The 17,056-nt window shown below is 47.2% G+C and overlaps 3 protein-coding genes across 4 annotated transcripts in view; 2 read left to right on the forward strand and 1 right to left on the reverse strand.

Annotated features, from left to right (window-relative positions):
- The window catches only part of DIO1 (iodothyronine deiodinase 1), a 35,490-nt gene extending 21,436 nt beyond the window's left edge, over positions 1 to 14,054 (reverse strand). Inside the window, exons 1-2 of one of the 2 annotated variants that reach the window (XM_044944996.1) lie at positions 13,605 to 14,054; positions 1,102 to 1,245 (exon numbers count right to left, since the gene is read on the reverse strand). In XM_044944996.1, the coding sequence (XP_044800931.1) occupies positions 1,102 to 1,245; positions 13,605 to 13,944 (484 nt within the window). In that variant the 5' untranslated portion in view covers positions 13,945 to 14,054. The remainder of the gene's footprint in view (positions 1 to 1,101; positions 1,246 to 13,604) is intronic. The other variant, XM_006067205.3, reaches the window with a different exon arrangement.
- Positions 1 to 17,056, forward strand: part of HSPB11 (heat shock protein family B (small) member 11) — a 72,311-nt gene that overhangs the window by 51,300 nt on the left and 3,955 nt on the right. The gene's annotated exons all lie outside the window — the stretch shown is intronic.
- YIPF1 (Yip1 domain family member 1) overlaps positions 13,612 to 17,056 on the forward strand; it is a 51,677-nt gene continuing 48,232 nt past the window's right edge. The window contains exon 1 of the mRNA XM_025288688.2: positions 13,612 to 13,750. The gene's annotated coding sequence lies outside the window, so the exon portion shown is untranslated. The remainder of the gene's footprint in view (positions 13,751 to 17,056) is intronic.

Consider the following 17,056-nt stretch of genomic DNA (forward strand, 5'->3'; position numbering starts at 1 on the left):
AACAGGCAACCCACAGGGCTCAGACATGAGGGATCTAGGGCCCACTCTGGGGAAAGGGCTGATGGAGCAGCTTTGCTGATAATAACAATCTCTAAACACATGGATAAGCCAGCAAGGCTAATACTGGTCTAAACGCTCACTTATTCACCCAACTTTCACTGAGCTCTGACTATAACATGGACTCTGCCAGGTGCTGAGTGACAGATGACTGAAACAGCTTCTTGTGGGGTGATGGGGTGAATAAATAATTCTCGTTTCACTCAGCCACATGAGCCTTCTTGCCTTCTCCAACCTCTGAGTTTGAGGCTTGGGCTAAACTCTTGGGTTCAGTTCCCATAAAAATCAGGAAGACAGGGACGTGTCTGATTATCCTGTAAAGTTCAAGAAGCTTCGACCAAGCTGTAGAAGTTTCAGGGAGGGACATGTCTGCCCATGTTAAGGCAGGACTTTCTCACAGAGCTGTTCAGCAAAGGAACAAGATTTCCCATTAAATAATAAAGATGAGCCATCACCTATTAGGAGCTGAAACAAGGATTGCAGCCTCAGCTAAAAGCTGGCCCAGAGCAGGGGTTCTCAAAGTGTGGTCCCCCAATCCACAGCTACAGCATCACTCAGAGATGGTTAGAAATGTAACTTATTAGGCCCCACACCAGGTTTAACTCCAACTCTGGGGTGGGGTCCAGCAGTGTGTTTTCACAAGCCCTGGTGCTTCTGGTGCTCGCGATACTTGGGAACCACGGACGGAGATGAACCAGGGAGAAGCTCCCCTGGAGCTTGGAGAGCCTTAGGATGGATCTCACACATTGCTAGAGCCGCCGTTTCACTCGTGACCTTTCACAAGGTCTAAATTCCTTGTGATTGTGCTCAGATGAGCTCCTCCCCTTGATTCCCCGACTTACCCACTCAGAATGATAGAAGCACTCCAGGTTTCTGCTCTGTGTGACTATCGGAGAGCACAGACTATGGAGTTAGCAAGTAGGGGGTAGACCTAGCAGCGACTGAGTTAGGTCCTTAACAAATAGTGACTCTTTCCTTCTCTCTTCCTCTTCTTCCCACCCCCAACCATGAGTGAAGGGGAGAGGGAAGGACATCTTTTTTTACCTGATGCATGTGCTTCTTCAATGTAAATGATGAGAAAATCTGCTATGGAACCAAAATCTTCAATAAGTCTCTTGAATTGGTCAAATTTGAAAATAAATGAAGGTCAGGTGCAACTTCCAAAATTCAGCACCAAGGGTCTGTTGCCTAAAACAAATGGTATCATCATCAACCAATAACTGACACATAGCATTTCTTTTGCAAGCACCGTCTTCACTCCTGCTTTCATTGTTACCTTTATTTCCTCTCTAAGATGGAGACAGGGCACAGTGCAGGGGCGAGGGGAGGGCAGAAGCTTCGAACACATGATTTAGCAGAGGCTAGAGCCAGTTGTACTCTTGCCTGGAAAATCCCATGGATGGAGGAGCCTGGTAGGCTGCAGTCCACGGGGTCGCTAAGAGTCGAACACGACTGAGCGACTTCACTTTCACTTTTCACTTTCATGCATTGGAGGAGAAAATGGCAACCCACTCCAGTGTTCTTGCCTGGAGAATCCCAGGGACGGGGGAGCCTGGTGGGCTGCCATCTATGGGGTCACACAGAGTCGGACACGACTGAAGCAACTTAGCAGCAGCAGCAGCAGCAGCAGAACCAGTTGACTCCTCTCCAGAATGAAGGGATTCTATCAGGCAGTCTCAGTGGATCACCTGCACTCACTGGGAAGTAAATAATGACAAAAAGAGTCCCTTTCATGCAGTGATAAGGCAGGCACCCATCTGTTCTCTCATTGATGTGATTAGTGTACTACAAGGTGGGTGATTTTTTACCCTCTGGCTTATAGGCTTATTCCATGTCACACAGCAGGTCAATGGTGGCGTTAAACCCAACATTCTGGCTTCTGGATTCTCAATCTGGTGCTCTTTCTATTCAAAGCACCTCAGTTCCCTCACTCACAAATGGACATAATAACAATATTTACCTGATAGGATTGTTCTAAGGATTAGGTAAGTTAAAGCAGATAAGGGCTTAGAATGGTGCCTACCCATAGTAGGTACCCAATAAGTGTAATATTGCGCAAACTACCACACAATTGTACTCATCTCACATGCTAGTAAAATAATGTTCAAAATTCTCCAAGCCAGGCTTCAGCAATACATGAACCATGAACTTCCAGATGTTCAAACTGGTTTTAGAAAAGGCAGAGGAACCAGAGATCAAATTGCCAACATCTGCTGGATCATCGAAAAAGCAAGAGAGTTCCAGAAAAACATCTATTTCTGCTTTCTTGACTATGCCAAAGCCTTTGACTGTGTGGATCACAATAAACTGTGGAAAATTCTGAAAGAGATGGGAATACTAGACCACCTGACCTGCCTCTTGAGAAATTTGTATGCTGGTCAGAAAGCAACAGTTAGAAGTGGACGTGGAACAACATACTGGTTCCAAATAGGAAAAGGAGTACGTCAAAGCTGTATATTGTCACCCTGCTTATTTAACTTACATGCAGAGTACATCATGAGAAACGCTGGGCTGGAGGAAGCACAAGCTGGAATCAAGATTGCCGGGAGAAATATCAATAACCTCAGATATGCAGATGACACCACCCTTATGGCAGAAAGTGAAGAGGAACTAAAAAGCCTCTTGATGAAAGTGAAAGAGGAGAGTGAGAAAGTTGGCTTAAAGCTCAACATTCAGAAAACAAAGATCATGGCATCCAGTCCCATCACTTCATGGGAAATAGATGGGGAAACAGTGGAAACAGTGTCAGACTTTATTTTTTGGGGCTCCAAAATCACTTCAGATGGTGATTGCAGCCATGAAACTAAAAGACGCTTACTCCTTAGAAGGAAAGTTATGACCAACCTAGATAACGTATTCAAAAGCAGAGACATTACTTTGCCAACAAAGGTCCGTCTAGTCCAGGCTATGGCTTTTCCAGTGGTCATGTATGGATGTGAGAGTTGGACTGTGAAGAAAGCTGAGCACCGAAGAATTGATGCGTTTGAACTGTGGTGTTGGAGAAGACTCTTGAGAGTCCCTTGGACTGCAAGGAGATCCAACCAGTCCATTCTAAAGGAGATCAACCCTGAATATTCATTGAAAGGACTGATGCTGAAGCTGAAACTCCAATACTTTGGCCACCTGTTGTGAAGAGCTGACTCATTTGAAAAGATCCTGATGCTGGGAAAGATTGAGGGCAGGAGGAGAAGGGGACGACAGAGGATGAGATGGTTGGATGGCATCAGTGACTCGATAGACATGGGTTTGGGTGGTCTCTGGGAGTTAGTGCTAGACAGGGAGGCCTGGCGTGCTGCGGTTCATGGGGTCGAAAAGAATCAGACATGACTGAGTGACTGAACTGAACTGAACTGAATAAGCGTAAGCTCTCATCTCTTCTCTGAGCTGTGAAGTGGGAACAGTGGAGAAGGCTCCAGAAAGAGTGAAATGTGGGGCTTGGTCACATAATTGGCTGGGCCAGGGCAAAATGAAAATTCAAGGCCTTTCATTCAAAAAGTAGGGGCAAGTGCCAATAAATACATTAAAATAGTTTTCTGGTTCAGTATCTCTCTTGCCCTGGCATGCTGCTTTTTAGTTGCTATTTAATATCAGGTTCCCCTGGGCACAGAGATATTCATAGGGTGAATGTAGACTCTCATAGTCACCCAGGAGGCCCCAGACTCTGCATACATGTATGTATATTTGTGGCTGCTGGCAACCAGCTTTCCTTTCCCTCCAGCCACCAGACCAATGTCCCATGCCCCGGCCAGGAGCACAGAAACTGAGCCAGACATGTCATCTTCACACCTGCCATCTCCCACACCCACAGGGTATACCAACTTCCATGCAGGGACATGCTTGGTACCTCGAGGAAAGGAGTGGGGGCAAAAGCCTCCTCCCATTAAGTCACCTGAGTCACTTGCCAAATGGATTCGTAGCACTGTCAGCTCAGGCTGGGGATGCCCACCTCCATGCCCTCCTGTGAGACACTGCAGGATGCCCACACCTGACCCTAACCTTTCCTATTCCTGGGTCCAGACCCTCTCTGGGCCTGAAGGTGGCAGCAGCCACTGGGTGGGAGCAAGGAGGTTGGATAGGCTGGGGCCCTGGGAGTGGAGGGGTGGTCCTGGGAGAACTGTTAGGGGTGAGGGATAGGGAGGAGGGAGGCTGTAGGAAACAGGAACCTGTGTGAGCCAAGGCTCCAAGTCCCTGAGGCATGTCCAATTGTCCAAAAAGTCTTCTCTCGAAAAATACAAATTAAGGATAAAACTATCAAGAATTTCAAGACAGTTCCGGCAGAGCGCTCAGTTCAGTCACTCAGTCATGTCCGACTCTTTGTGACCCCATGAACCGCAGAACACCAGGCCTGCCTGTCCATCACCAACTGTCGGAGTCCACCCAAACCCATGTCCATTGAGTCGGTGATGCCATCCAGCCATCTCATCCTCTGTCGTCCCCTTCTCCTCCTGCCCTCAATCTTTCCCAGCATCAGGGTCTTTTCAGATGAGTTAGCTGTTTGCATCAGGTGGCCAAAGTATTGGAGTTTCAGCTTCAGCATCAGTCCTTCCAAAGAGCGCTCAGCCCTTTCTGAATAAGCACCCTTCATGATTCACTGGTCCCATACCCAGGAAGACAGCCCTGGGTGAGAGCCTTCTGTAACTCCTCCAGTAGGTCCTGCACTGTGACATGGACAGTTTAAGTGTCTGCATCCCACAGGCTACTCACTGTCCCTGAGGGCAGGGCCTATTCCTCATTCTTCCTCACATCCCCAACACTGAGTATACCCTCATCGTAATACAAGCATTCACAGTGCTAATAAGGCGCACAGTTCTCTACCACACACGGGATTCAGCACAGAGCAGAAGCAGCAGGTCTCTGCCTGTGTGCAATTAGAATGTGAAAATGTTAGTTGCTCAGAAGCGTCAGACTCTTTGCGACGCCATGGACTGTAGCCCACAAGACTGCTCTGACCATGGAATTCTCCAGGCAAGAATACTGGAGTGGGCTGCCATTTCCTTCTCCAGGGGATCTTCTCGACCCAAGGATCGAACCTGGGTCTCCCGCATTGCAGCCAGATTCTTTACCGTCTGAGCCACCAGGGAAGCCCCTGTGCAACTGAAGATCTGTTTAATGGGGAGACAGGCAGGAAACAAGAAAATCATAAAAGAAGTCATTTCAAGTTGTGATAAGTGTCAGAAAAGAGACTATAAAGGAGTGACATGACATTGTGGGTCAGGGGAGGCCTCTGAGGAGATGCCGTTTACCCTGAGAAATAGGAAAGAGCCAACCATGGGCAAAGGGAGGAGGGTCATTCCAGGCAAAGGGGTGCCACATCCAAAGGCCCAAGAGGGACAGAGCTTGGTGTATTGAAAGATCTGCAAGGCCACTGTGACTGGAACCAGGCCAAGGGCAATGAGAGATGTGACTGGAGAGGTAGGTAGGGCAAAAGCAGGCAGGCCCTCCTATGCCATGGCATAGAATGTGGATTTTCTTCCAGGTCCAGGGGGACATCATGGAGATAAAGCAAGGATGGTGGACATTTGTTGCAATTTTGGCTGCCCAGCCTGTAGCCCTCCTTCGGGCTTGGAATTCCCTATTTTTTGTACTATTGATAGGGGATTGTGCCCAGCCTTGCTCTGTGGAAGAGAGACGGGCCAGGTCCATTCTCCTTCCCAGCAGCCAGGGCACAGGCTGGGCTGGTTGGACCCTCCCATGTAGTTCTTTGTTTCTGAAGTGATTGAGATGGTAGAACCCATCCACGCCCCAGTGGGAGAGCCCCAAGGGAATGGTGAAGTCCCTACAGTGGGGAGGGATTTCCCATGGCAACCACAGTGTCAGCAGCTTCCAGGCCCAACTGCTGAAACTAAAATATTGTTCAGGCCCAGTGCTCCTGCTGTGATTGATTCTGGGGAGCCTATAACATTTTTCTAACACACTTGGCATTTATACATGTGGAAATGTGTATGACTAAGAAAACCCGAGTGAGTTTCTGTTGCTTACAAGCCAAAACTCTGATTGCTACTGTAGGCTATGAGTTGAAAAATGATCGGTTGACCTTTTAAGACGGGCCTGGCTGCTCAGTGGAGAAAGGATTGAGAGTGAGAACAGAAGAGGGGCAGAAGCAGTTAGGGGTAGTTGGGGAAATCCACAAGGGAGTTAATGGGAGTCTAGGCTAGTATGCAGTACTCTTGCCTGGAAAATCCCATGGACGGAGGAGCCTGGTGAGCTGCAGTCCATGGGGGCGCTAGGAGTCTGACACGACTGAACGGCTTCACTTTCACTTTTCACTTTCCTGCATTGGAGAAGGAAATGGCAACCCACTCCAGTGTTCTTGCCTGGAGAATCCCAGGGACGGGGGAGCCTGGTGGGCTGCCGTCTATGGGGTCGCATAGAGTTGGACACAACTGAAGCGACTTAGCAGCAGCAGCAGCAGGCTAGTGTGTGTGTATAGGGGGAAGGGTCAAAGGAACTGATGGGACTTGTTGATGGATGAGGAGTGGAGGACATTTTAACTTGCTTGTGGTTTCTTTGGTTAGTTATTTCTTTAACTTGTTCCACAAAGGATTTAATGGAGCTTACACATATAATAAAATAGGAAATAAAAAAATTTGAAAGCCATGGCCCTCCAGGAGGCTCAGATCTCATGCATTCGTTGTACTGCTGCTGCTGTGCTAAGTCGTGGCTGACTTTTTGCCACCCCATGGACTGTAGTCCGGCAGGCTCCTCTGTCCATGTGATTTCCCAGGCAAGAATACTGCAGTGGGTTGCTATTTCCTTCTCCAGGGAATCTTCCTGACCCAGGAACCAAACTAGAATCTCCTGCATTGGCCGATGAATTCTTTACCACTGAGCCACCTGGGAAGCCCATGCATTCATTATAACTGAGCTAATATTGACTCTGAGTTTCCAGATGGCCAAGGAAAAGGAGAAACATGATTGCTTATATATTCCTCATTTTTCAGTACTTGAGGAGAAAGCAAGCCTGTTCCACTGGAGATACAAAGTTCTTGTCATCCTTGCCTCGCAGATGACCTCACAGGAGGCCCTAGGAGGCACTGGGAGGGCCTCAGCTGGTTGCCTCCTCACCCCATGTGACAAGCTTGCTCAGGTCACAGCAGGGGAGGCTCAGAGGCCAGTCATAACCAAGTGGCTAGCTACTGGCCTCCAATGACCCCAGGGAGTCACCCTTCAGATAAGAACTGAGGAGATTTAAGGTCAGGACCAGAACCAACTATGGGCTGTCTGGAAATTTGTTTTTAATGGGATAAAAAATTTCAACATCCACTGATTAGGACGTGAAGAAACACAGTCATTTGTTTAATTATTTATAGTGTGGCTGGGTGCAGTGATCAGTATTGAGGGCAAAGTTTCAGCTTAGTTCCCTGCTTTTCTGGTAGCAGACAGAAAATGGATGGAGGCGAGTGGGTGGCCGGACTGGGGACTGGCCCCCTGCCCATGTCCACAGGCCACAGTGCAGAGGACACCAGTTCAGGAACATCAAGCAAGGACTGACTGTCAAGTCCAGCTTGTTTGTATAAGTAGGGAAACGGCTTTGTGGTAGCACTAGACTCAAACCCATCATTGGTTAACTTACTGGTCAGCCCCAAACCAGTAAATTAATCCCCACACCAGGCTCTCTTAGCAGAGAAAACCAGCCCGTTTATAGTTGCTAGATGACCCCTTATAAGTATACTTAGAGAGATTTTAGAAGATTTTAAATGGGGGATGAAATAAATTTAGTTTCAGAGTAATGGCCAGGTTCCAAGACAAGCGATCACCCAGATTTGCCTTCCACCCCAACACGGCAGTCAGTGCTGCGTGGCGTGTGTGTCTTGCATGTGCGGGTGCAGGTACCTGCAGAGGATAAGAGGCGGCTGAGAGTTTCTCTGAGCTTCTGTTTTTTTATCCAACATTAGAAAGCACACCAGCTGAGAGTCAGAAGTCTCAAGTTCTTGTTCAGACTCTACAGGAACTCTCTCTGTGACTCTGAGCAAGTCCTTTACCTCTCTGGGCCTTTGCATCCGAAAAAATGAAAGGGTTGCTTTATATGATCTGTAAAGAGTCTTCCCCGGAGAAGGCACTGGCAACCCACTCCAGTACTCTTGCCTGGAAAATCCCATGGACGGAGGAGCCTGGTGGGCTGCTGTCCATGGGGTCACTGGGAGTCGGACACGACTGAGCAGCTTCACTTTCACTTTTCACTTTCACGCATGGGAGAAGGAAATGGCAACCCACTCCAGTGTTCTTGCCTGGAGAATCTCAGGGACGGGGGAGCCTGGTGGGCTGCCGTCTATGGGGTCGCACAGAGTCGGACACGACTGAAGCGACTTAGCAGCAGCAGCAGCAAAGAGTCTTCCCAAATCCCAAAGAAAGGCAATGCCAAAGAATGCTCAAACTACGACACAATTGCACTCATCTCACACGCTAGTAAAGTAATGCTCAAAATTCTCCAAGCCAGGCTTCAGCAATACGTGAACCATGAACTTCCAGATGTTCAAGCTGGTTTTAGAAAAGGCAGAGGAACCAGAGATCAAATTGCCAACATCCGCTGGATTATCAAAAAAGCAAGAGTTCCAGAAAAACATCTACTTCTGCTTTATTGACTATGCCAAAGCCTTTGACTGTGTGGATCACAATAAACTGTGGAAAATTCTGAAAGAGATGGGAATACCAGACCACCTGATCTGCCTCTTGAGAAACCTATATGCAGGTCAGAAAGCAACAGTTAGAACTGGACATGGAACAACAGACTGGTTCCAAAAAGGAAACGGAGTACGTCAAGGCTGTATATTGTCACCCTGCTTATTTAACTTCTATGCAGAGTACATCATGAGAAATGCTGGGCTGGAAGAAGCACAAGCTGGAATCAAGATTGCTGGGAGAAATATCAATAACCTCAGATATGCAGATGACACCACCCTTATGGCAGAAAGTGAAGAGGAACTAAAAAGCCTCTTGATGAAAGTAAAAGAGGAGAGTGAAAAAGTTGGCTTAAAGCTTCAGAAAACTAAGATCATGGCATCTGGTCCCATCACTTCATGGGAAATAGATGGGGAAACAGTGGAAACAGTGGCTGACTTTATTTTTCTGGGCTTCAAAATCACTGCAGATGGTGCTTGCAGCCATGAAATTAAAAGACACTTACTTCTTGGAAGGAAAGGTTACGAACAACCTAGTTCAGTTCAGTTCAGTTGCTCAGTCGTGTCCGACTCTTTGTGACCCCATGAATCGCAGCACGCCAGGCCTCCCTGTCCATCACCAACTTCCGGAGTTCACTCAGACTCACATCCATCAAGTCAGTAATGCCATCCAGCCATCTCATCCTCTGTCGTCCCCTTCTCCTCCTGCCCCCAATCCCTCCCAGCATCAGAGTCTTTTCCAATGAGTCAACTCTTCACATGAGGTGGCCAAAGTACTGGAGTTTCAGCTTTAGCATCATTCCTTCCAAAGAAATCCCAGGGCTGATCTCCTTCAGACCAACCTAGACAGCATATTAAAAAGCAGAGATATTACTTTGCCAGCTAAGGTCCATCTAGTCAAGGCTATGGTTTTTCCAGTGGTCATGTATGGATGTGAAAGTTGGACTGTGAAGAAAGCTGAGCACCAAAGAATTGATGCTTTTGAACTGTGGTGTTGGAGAAGACTCTTGAGAGTCCCTTGGACTGCAAGGAGATCCAACCAGTCTATCCTAAAGGAGATCAGTCCTGGGAGTTCATTGGAAAGACTGATGCTGAAGCTGAAATTCCAGTACTTTGGCCACCTCATGCAAAGAGTTGACTCATTGGAAAAGACCCTGATGGTGGGAGGGACTGGGGGCAGGAGGAGAAGGGGATGACAGAGGATGAGATGACTGGATGGCATCACCGACTTGATGGACATGTGTTTGGGTGAACTCCGGGAGTTGGTGATGGACATGGAGGCCTGGCGTGCTGCGATTCATGGGGTTGCAAAGAGTTGGACACGACTGAGCGACTGAACTGAACTGAACTGAAAGAGTCTTCCAGACCTTTCAGCCTGGGGCTCCAAAATGAGTTTGGATTTATACTTACATAAGCATACAGCAGAGCTCTTTAGTGGATTGATGGGTTTACAAAGCTCTCACAGACTGTCTTTCTTATTTTTTCCTTTTTAAAATTTTAATTAATTTTTTAATTGAAGGATAATTGCTTTACGAATTGTGTGGTTTCTGCCAAACATCAACACAGAATGTCTTTCTAATAAGCAGAACTGATCATGTTAAATCTGCTTGAAGATCCTTCTAAGAACTCACCAATACATTCAGAGTAAAGGCTCTTTGCTAAGACACAGAGGCCTCGGAAGCTCTGATCCCTGATGACATCTCCAGCCTCCTTCTTCACTCCTTTATGCCTCTCACACCCTGCTTCTACCAAACTGACTGATGCCCCTCCGTGTATCAGACCTCTGCTGGCCCTCCCCTCCACCCTGCTCTGTTCACCACTCTCCTCTTCCTCACCCATCCCGAGGCTTCAGTCCTTACACCATCAGCTCACCATTCTCTTCTCCAGGAAGCCCTCCCCTGACCATCTTCCCACCTGACCCTACTCCTTCCTGAACTCCTTGGTTCCCTCTACCCCTCCATCATCTCCTTCCTTGAATAATTAGATCTTCCAGTTGTATTGATTTCTGTATCATCAGTACCTATTACTTCAGGGGACTCTGGACCAAAGTGCTGAAATTCTATTTTATAAAAGTTTTTTTTCATTGCTCAGACTCCTTCTCTCTCCATCATCAATTTCAGGTGCAGCAGCAGGGAGCAGAGACAAATAGAACAGTATTGAAAAAGTACACTGAGGACTTCCCTGGTGATTCAGTGGCTAAGACTGCACTCCCAATGCAGGGGACCTGGGTTTGATCCCTAGTCAGGAAACTAGATTGCACGTGCCTCAACTAAGCGTTCACATGCTGCAACAAAGACTGGTGAAGCCAAATAAATATTTTTAAAAATAAAATGTACACTGGCCCACTGGAAAGTAAGCAGTTAACATAAGCAAGTAAATGCTGTGAATTGGCCATGAGGCACGTTGGCTTTCATGGAGCTGATCACTAGATCATCAAAAGTCAGCAAATTGGCATGGTTCTGTCACAGGAGTTGGCATGAGGTAGACTCACGTAAACATGAGCTGATTCTCATTGCTTTTATCATCAGTGGTCACTTAGTGAATGTTTGCTGAATAAACCAAGGTCATTTCTGCACTGCAGTTTAAGATCATGAGCAAAAAAACTCTTACCCTTCCCTCTGATTGCGACACTCTTCCCTTTTCAAGCTACCAAAATCTTACTTATTTTTCAAGGCTTAACTCCAACACCACCTCCTCCAGGAAACCTTCCAAGCCCTGCAGGTGAAGTTCATACCTTTTTAGTCTCCCCTCAGCCTCATGGAACTGTATGGACTTGTTATTACTTCTGTCTGTACCATGAAACCATAAATTCCTCAGACAAAAGAGCAAGCTCTTGCCTAGCTCTGAGGAGCCCCTGGTGTCTAGCTGAGGATCTAGCTCCAGGGAGGTGCTCGTGAATGTCTGTTGAGGTACACTGGGAAAACAGGATGAAGAAGCCGGATCCTGGGCCTGACTTGGTCACTCACTGGCTCCGTCACCTTTGCTCTCAGTTTCCTCCACTTCCCTTTTAAAATGAGAGCACTGGATCAGGCCCACATCTCCCAGAGTGTGTTCTTTGGAACTAATATGACGATGATAGGCTATCCTTCCGGTGGAGAGTGGGAAGCTGTATGTGTGTGTTAGGAAAATTAGTCAGTGCTGTGTTAAAGTTTTTCAAGTTTTTTTTTTTTAAGCTTCAGGGCCTCTCAGAGACTCTTATGTTCATGCACATGATGAATTTCCAGGAGGAGAGGATGTACTGTGCTTAGTCACTCAGTCGTGTCTGACTCTTTGCTACCACATGGACTGTAGCCCGCCAAGCTCCTCTGTCCATGGGAGTTCTTTAGGCAAGAGTACTGGAGTAGGTTGCCATTTCCTTCTCCAGGGGATCTTCCCAACCCAGGGATCGAACCCAGACCTCCCGTATTGCAGGCGAATTCTTTACCATCTGAGCCACCAGGGAAACCCAAGAATACTGGAGTGGGTAGCTTATCTCTTCTCCAGGGGATCTTCCAGAGCCAGGAATCAAACTGCGATCTCTTGCAGTGCAGGTGGATCCTTTACCAGATGAGCTACCAGGGAAGCCCAGAGGAGAGTATAGTATGCAGAATTTCCCAAACTATTTTGACCAGGGAACACTATCTAGTAAAGCATATCTATGGGATTTGGTTCCCAAAGAACACACTTTGAAAAACACTAGATTAGTCAATAACCTCAGGGACTCTCCTCTGTTTGCCGTGTTCATGCCCTGGGATTTCCACAGCCGTGTCCCAAGGTGCCCTCGCCTGGGCAGGAGGATAACACTTGTGCTTGGGCAGCCAAGTGCTGGGTAGGAAGGATCAGCGCCCAGGAGAGGTCCAGGCAGAGATCCAGGAGTTCAGAAGGGAGGGAGAGCGGGAGAGCTGTAGGGATCTGAGCTGGTGTCACAGGGGAGGCCTGAGAGCAGACCCTGCTGATGAGGAATGGTGGCGATGGAGGGGAAGGGCATCAGCACAGACAGAGAAAGGAAAGCACAAGAGATGTACAAGAACCAGCAGTTCATCTGGAGGCAGTGTGCTGAGGGGGAGCCTGCAGGTGAAGTTGGGAAGAAAAACTGGAGTCAGTCCACAGAGGACATGGAGAACAAGGCTGAGCCTGGGCTTCATCCCGGATGCAGACGGGGCTGCTGAAGGTTGGTGAGCTGGGGTACCAGTCAGCCAGGGATATGTTTGTGGAAGGGTCATCTGGTGACCATCCTCAAGTTAGGTGGGAAGAGAGGGCAAGATGGGGAGGAGGAAGACCTGGCAGGAAGAGCAGCTGTGAGGAAAAAAGAGAAACCTGACCAGAGAGGCCTTTAAGAATCCAAACAGATAGAGCTGGTTTGTCTGGGAGAGGGAGAGAGGGAGATCTGCAACAAATATTTACTGGGCAACTGGCATGAGCCAGCAGCAGCCAGGGGGGACCCAACAGTGGGTTAGAGCACAGCCTCCACTTGCATAGAGCTTGCAGGCTAGTGAAGAGGACAGACAATAATCAAACACCCACACATATTAATAATTACAAACCATGACAGGTGTGTAAAGAGAAGTTTAGGATATGAAGCATAGAAGAGGGGATTAACTGAGATCAGGGGACCGGGATCAGGGGGTGCCACTGAGCAAGAGTCTGAAGGCAGGGAGGTGGGGAGGGGATGGTGAAGACATCCCAGGCAGAGCAACGGTGCAATAAGAGCAGTGCTCAAGGAGCTGATGGCTAGTGTGACTGGTTTGCCATTTGATTGCCTGGGAAGGTGGTGATGTCACTTAGAAGAACAGAACCCAGGAGAAGTTCTTGTTTTCAGGAAGTGGGACGAGGACAGGAAGCCAGAAAAGGAGCAGCTGGAGCAGTGGCATTCAAGCTTCCATCCCACCTGCCCACCCCCCTCAAACACCCCCATCCAAGCACCTCTCGAGCTTGGACCAGCCGTCTGACCTTGCATGAAGTCCCAGATGCTGCACCTCTCTCCTGACAGGCGGACTACAGGGCAGTTTGGGGCCAGACCCCCTTGTTCAGTCATATCCTCCAGTCGCTGCCAACGGACCTTCAGGATAAACCAGAAATACTGGGCACTGAAGAAGGTAGGGATCCAGTTTTCATGGGAGAAGTGTGGGTTCCTGGTCATGCCAGTCTTCTCGCCCATGGCCAGGATGTTCTGCTTGACCCTCCTGGGAAACAGCGTCAGGAGCACTTTGCCTATGGCCACATGCAGGGCCACCTGAAAGAGGACCCAGAGCCTCTTCAGCCATAGCCCTGGCGGGGGCAGCCCCATCATAACACAGCCAGAGCTGGCTCTGAGGCCGGTGCACAGAGAGGAAACCTCCGGCCACACAGGGCGGAGCTGGACAAGGGTGACGGATGGTGGCAGCCAACCCAGACAGGAGGAAGGTGCCAGGACAGAAGGGGTTTGCCTTCCGGTCAATAGAATGGAAAATTTCAAGCCAAGGGCTAAAGGTCTGTTCTAATGACCATTTCAGATGTTTTGCCTTACTTAACCTTTGAGAGACCCACTCCAGTGTTCTAGCCTGGAGAATCCCAGGGACGGGGAAACCTGGTGGGCTGGCGTCTATGGGGTCGCTCAGAGTCAGACATGACTGAAGCGACTTAGCAGCAGCAGCAGCAGCAACCCTTGAGAGATACCTGGATTGGAAGATTTCAGGTCCTAAATTCTCCCTCTGATAAAGTTAAAAAACAAAAGCTTTAAACCGGCACACTTAAAGGGACTCTGTGGTTTTTAGAAAGGCTCTGTTGCAGTAAGTTCTACTGTTAATTATTTGTTTAATAATGTAAATTGTCCTTTTACTGCTGAAGGATGTTTTCTCACTCACAGCTTCCAGCTAGTGGTTGTGAATTTCTGGAGGCCTAGCCCTCCCCAGAGGATTTGGGTCTGGAAGCTCTCCAGGTCAAGACTGAGCTGGGGACATCCCCAAGGAAACCTGGGCCTGCTCCTTCCCTCAGCACTCAGGGTAGAGTAATAAATACAATGCTGCTCTCAGCTGGGTGCGGTGTCCAGCTGGGAAGGGTCAAGTGGACAGAAGAGTATCCTCCGTGTATTAAGTACAGAGAGGAAGGTTGAATGGGGCGCTGGGAGCATGGAGAGGGGGCAGCTAATTCTGTTTAGAGAGGTCAAGAGGAATTCCCCAAGCAAGCGAAGTCTATGCTGAAACCAGAAATACAGAACGGCAAGCAGTAAACCAGCCCAGAGGGGTCAGTGGTCCTGGTGGAAAGAACCACGCATCCAGAGAACTTCAAGCCAGAGAGTGCATGGCTCATGAGAGAGAGAAGAATCACAGAAGCTCAGAACTGTGACGTGTTTTAGAAAACATCTGAAACCACTTTCTTTTTTAAGCAGGGAAACTGAGACCCAGGGAAGGGAAGTGGCCTCAGGTCCATTCTGCTGTTAGTAATCTCTAAGGAGTTAATTCACAAAGCTTAAGTTTACGCCTCCTGAGGCATTTATGTACCTGTGTGTTAGGATAGAAGGGAGAGCAACATGAAAGTGGTTGTCACCTTCAAAAAGGTGTCAACCTTGACCAGCAGCCCATTAACTTTATTTAGAGAAAGAAAAACCAGCTCCAAAAGATGTTCTCTTTCTGAGCATCTCAGTGCAAATACCACATGCTGTGCCCACAAAGTGGAAACACTTGCCTCTTCAAGCCCTGATAACCCTCCTGTGTATATAGCATTTTGCCAGGCACAAAGCAATCTTTATCCCTTGTGTCAGTTGTTTTTTCTTATTGTTGTTTGTTTTAAATGGGCTATTTTGGGAGCAGTATTAGATTCACAGTAAAATTAAACAGAAAGTACAGTGATTTCCCCTATACCTCCTGCTCCCACACATTCACAGCCTTCTGCAACAGCCATATCCCACCAGAGTGGTACATCTGTTACATGGATGAACCTATATTAACAAATCCTTATCACCCAAAGTCCATGGCTTACATTAGAGTTCACTCTTGGTGCCGTATACTCTATGGGTTTTGACAAATATGTGATGTATGTATCCACCATTATGGTATCATAAAGAATAGTTTTGCTGTCCTAAAATCTTCTGCGCTCCACCTGTTCATTTCTCTCTCTCCACTGGCAACCATTCATCTTTTGAGTATTTCCATAATTCTGCCTTTTCTAGAACATCATATAGTTCTAGAATCATACAGTATGTAGTCTTTTCAGATTGATTTCTTTCACTTAGGAGTATGCACGTAAGAAACCTTCATGTCTTTTCGAGACTTGATAGCGCATTTCTTTTTAGCATTAGATAATATTCCATCATCTGGATATATACCACAGTTTATTTATCTGTTCACCTAGTAAAGGACATCTTGGTTGCTTCCAAATTTTGGCAATTATGAATAAATAACTGAATGTTTGTATCCCCACAAAGTTCATATGATGAAACCTAATCCCTAATAATGGTATTTGGAGGTGGTGTTGTTGTGAGGTGATTAGGTAATTATAGTAGGGCCCTTTGGAAAATCAGATGACTATATTTGTGTGGATCTGTTTCTGGACTTTCTCTTCTTTTTATTGATCTATTTGTCTATTCTTTTGCCAATATCATATTCTTTTGATTACTATGTCTCTATAAAGTCTTGAAGTCCGGTAGTGTCAGTCTTTCAACTTTGTTTTTCTCCTTCAATATTGGGCTGGCTATTCTGGGCCTTTTGCCTCTTTGTATAAACTTTGAAATCAGTTTGTCAATATCCACAAAATAACTTGCTGGGATTTCGGTTGATATTGTGTTGAATCTGCAGATTAAATTAGGAAGTATCAGCATCTTGACAACATTGAATTTTCGTATTCATGAATATGGAATATCCCTCTATTTAGCTCTTCCTTGATTTCTTTCCATCAGAGTTTTATAGGTTTCCTTGTATAAACCTTCCACATATTTTATTATTTTTATACCTATGTATTTCATTTTGGGGAGTGCTAATGTAAGTGGTATTATGATTTTAATTTCAGATTCCAATTGTTCATTCATTGCTGGTATCAGTTCAGTTGCTCAGTCGTGTCTGACTCTTTGTGACCCCATGGACTGCAGCATGCCAGGCCTCCTTGTCCATCACCAACTCCCAGAGTTTACTCAAACTCATGCCCACTGAGTCAGTGAGGCCATCCAACCTTATCTCACCCTCTGTCGTCCCCTTCTCCTCCCACCCTCAATCTTTCCCAGCATCAGAATCTTTTCAAATGAGTCAGCTCTTCACATCAGGTGGCCAAAGTATTGGAGTTTCAGCTTCAACATTAGTCCTTCTGATGAATATTCAGGACTGATTTCCTTTAGGATGGACTGGTTGGATCTCCTTGCAGTCCAAGGGACTCTCAAGAGTCTTCTCCAACACCACAGTTCAAAAGCATCGATTCTTCAGTGCTCAGCTTTC

Source organism: Bubalus bubalis, chromosome 6 (genome assembly GCF_019923935.1).
Source record: "Bubalus bubalis isolate 160015118507 breed Murrah chromosome 6, NDDB_SH_1, whole genome shotgun sequence".
NCBI lineage: Eukaryota > Metazoa > Chordata > Mammalia > Artiodactyla > Bovidae > Bubalus > Bubalus bubalis.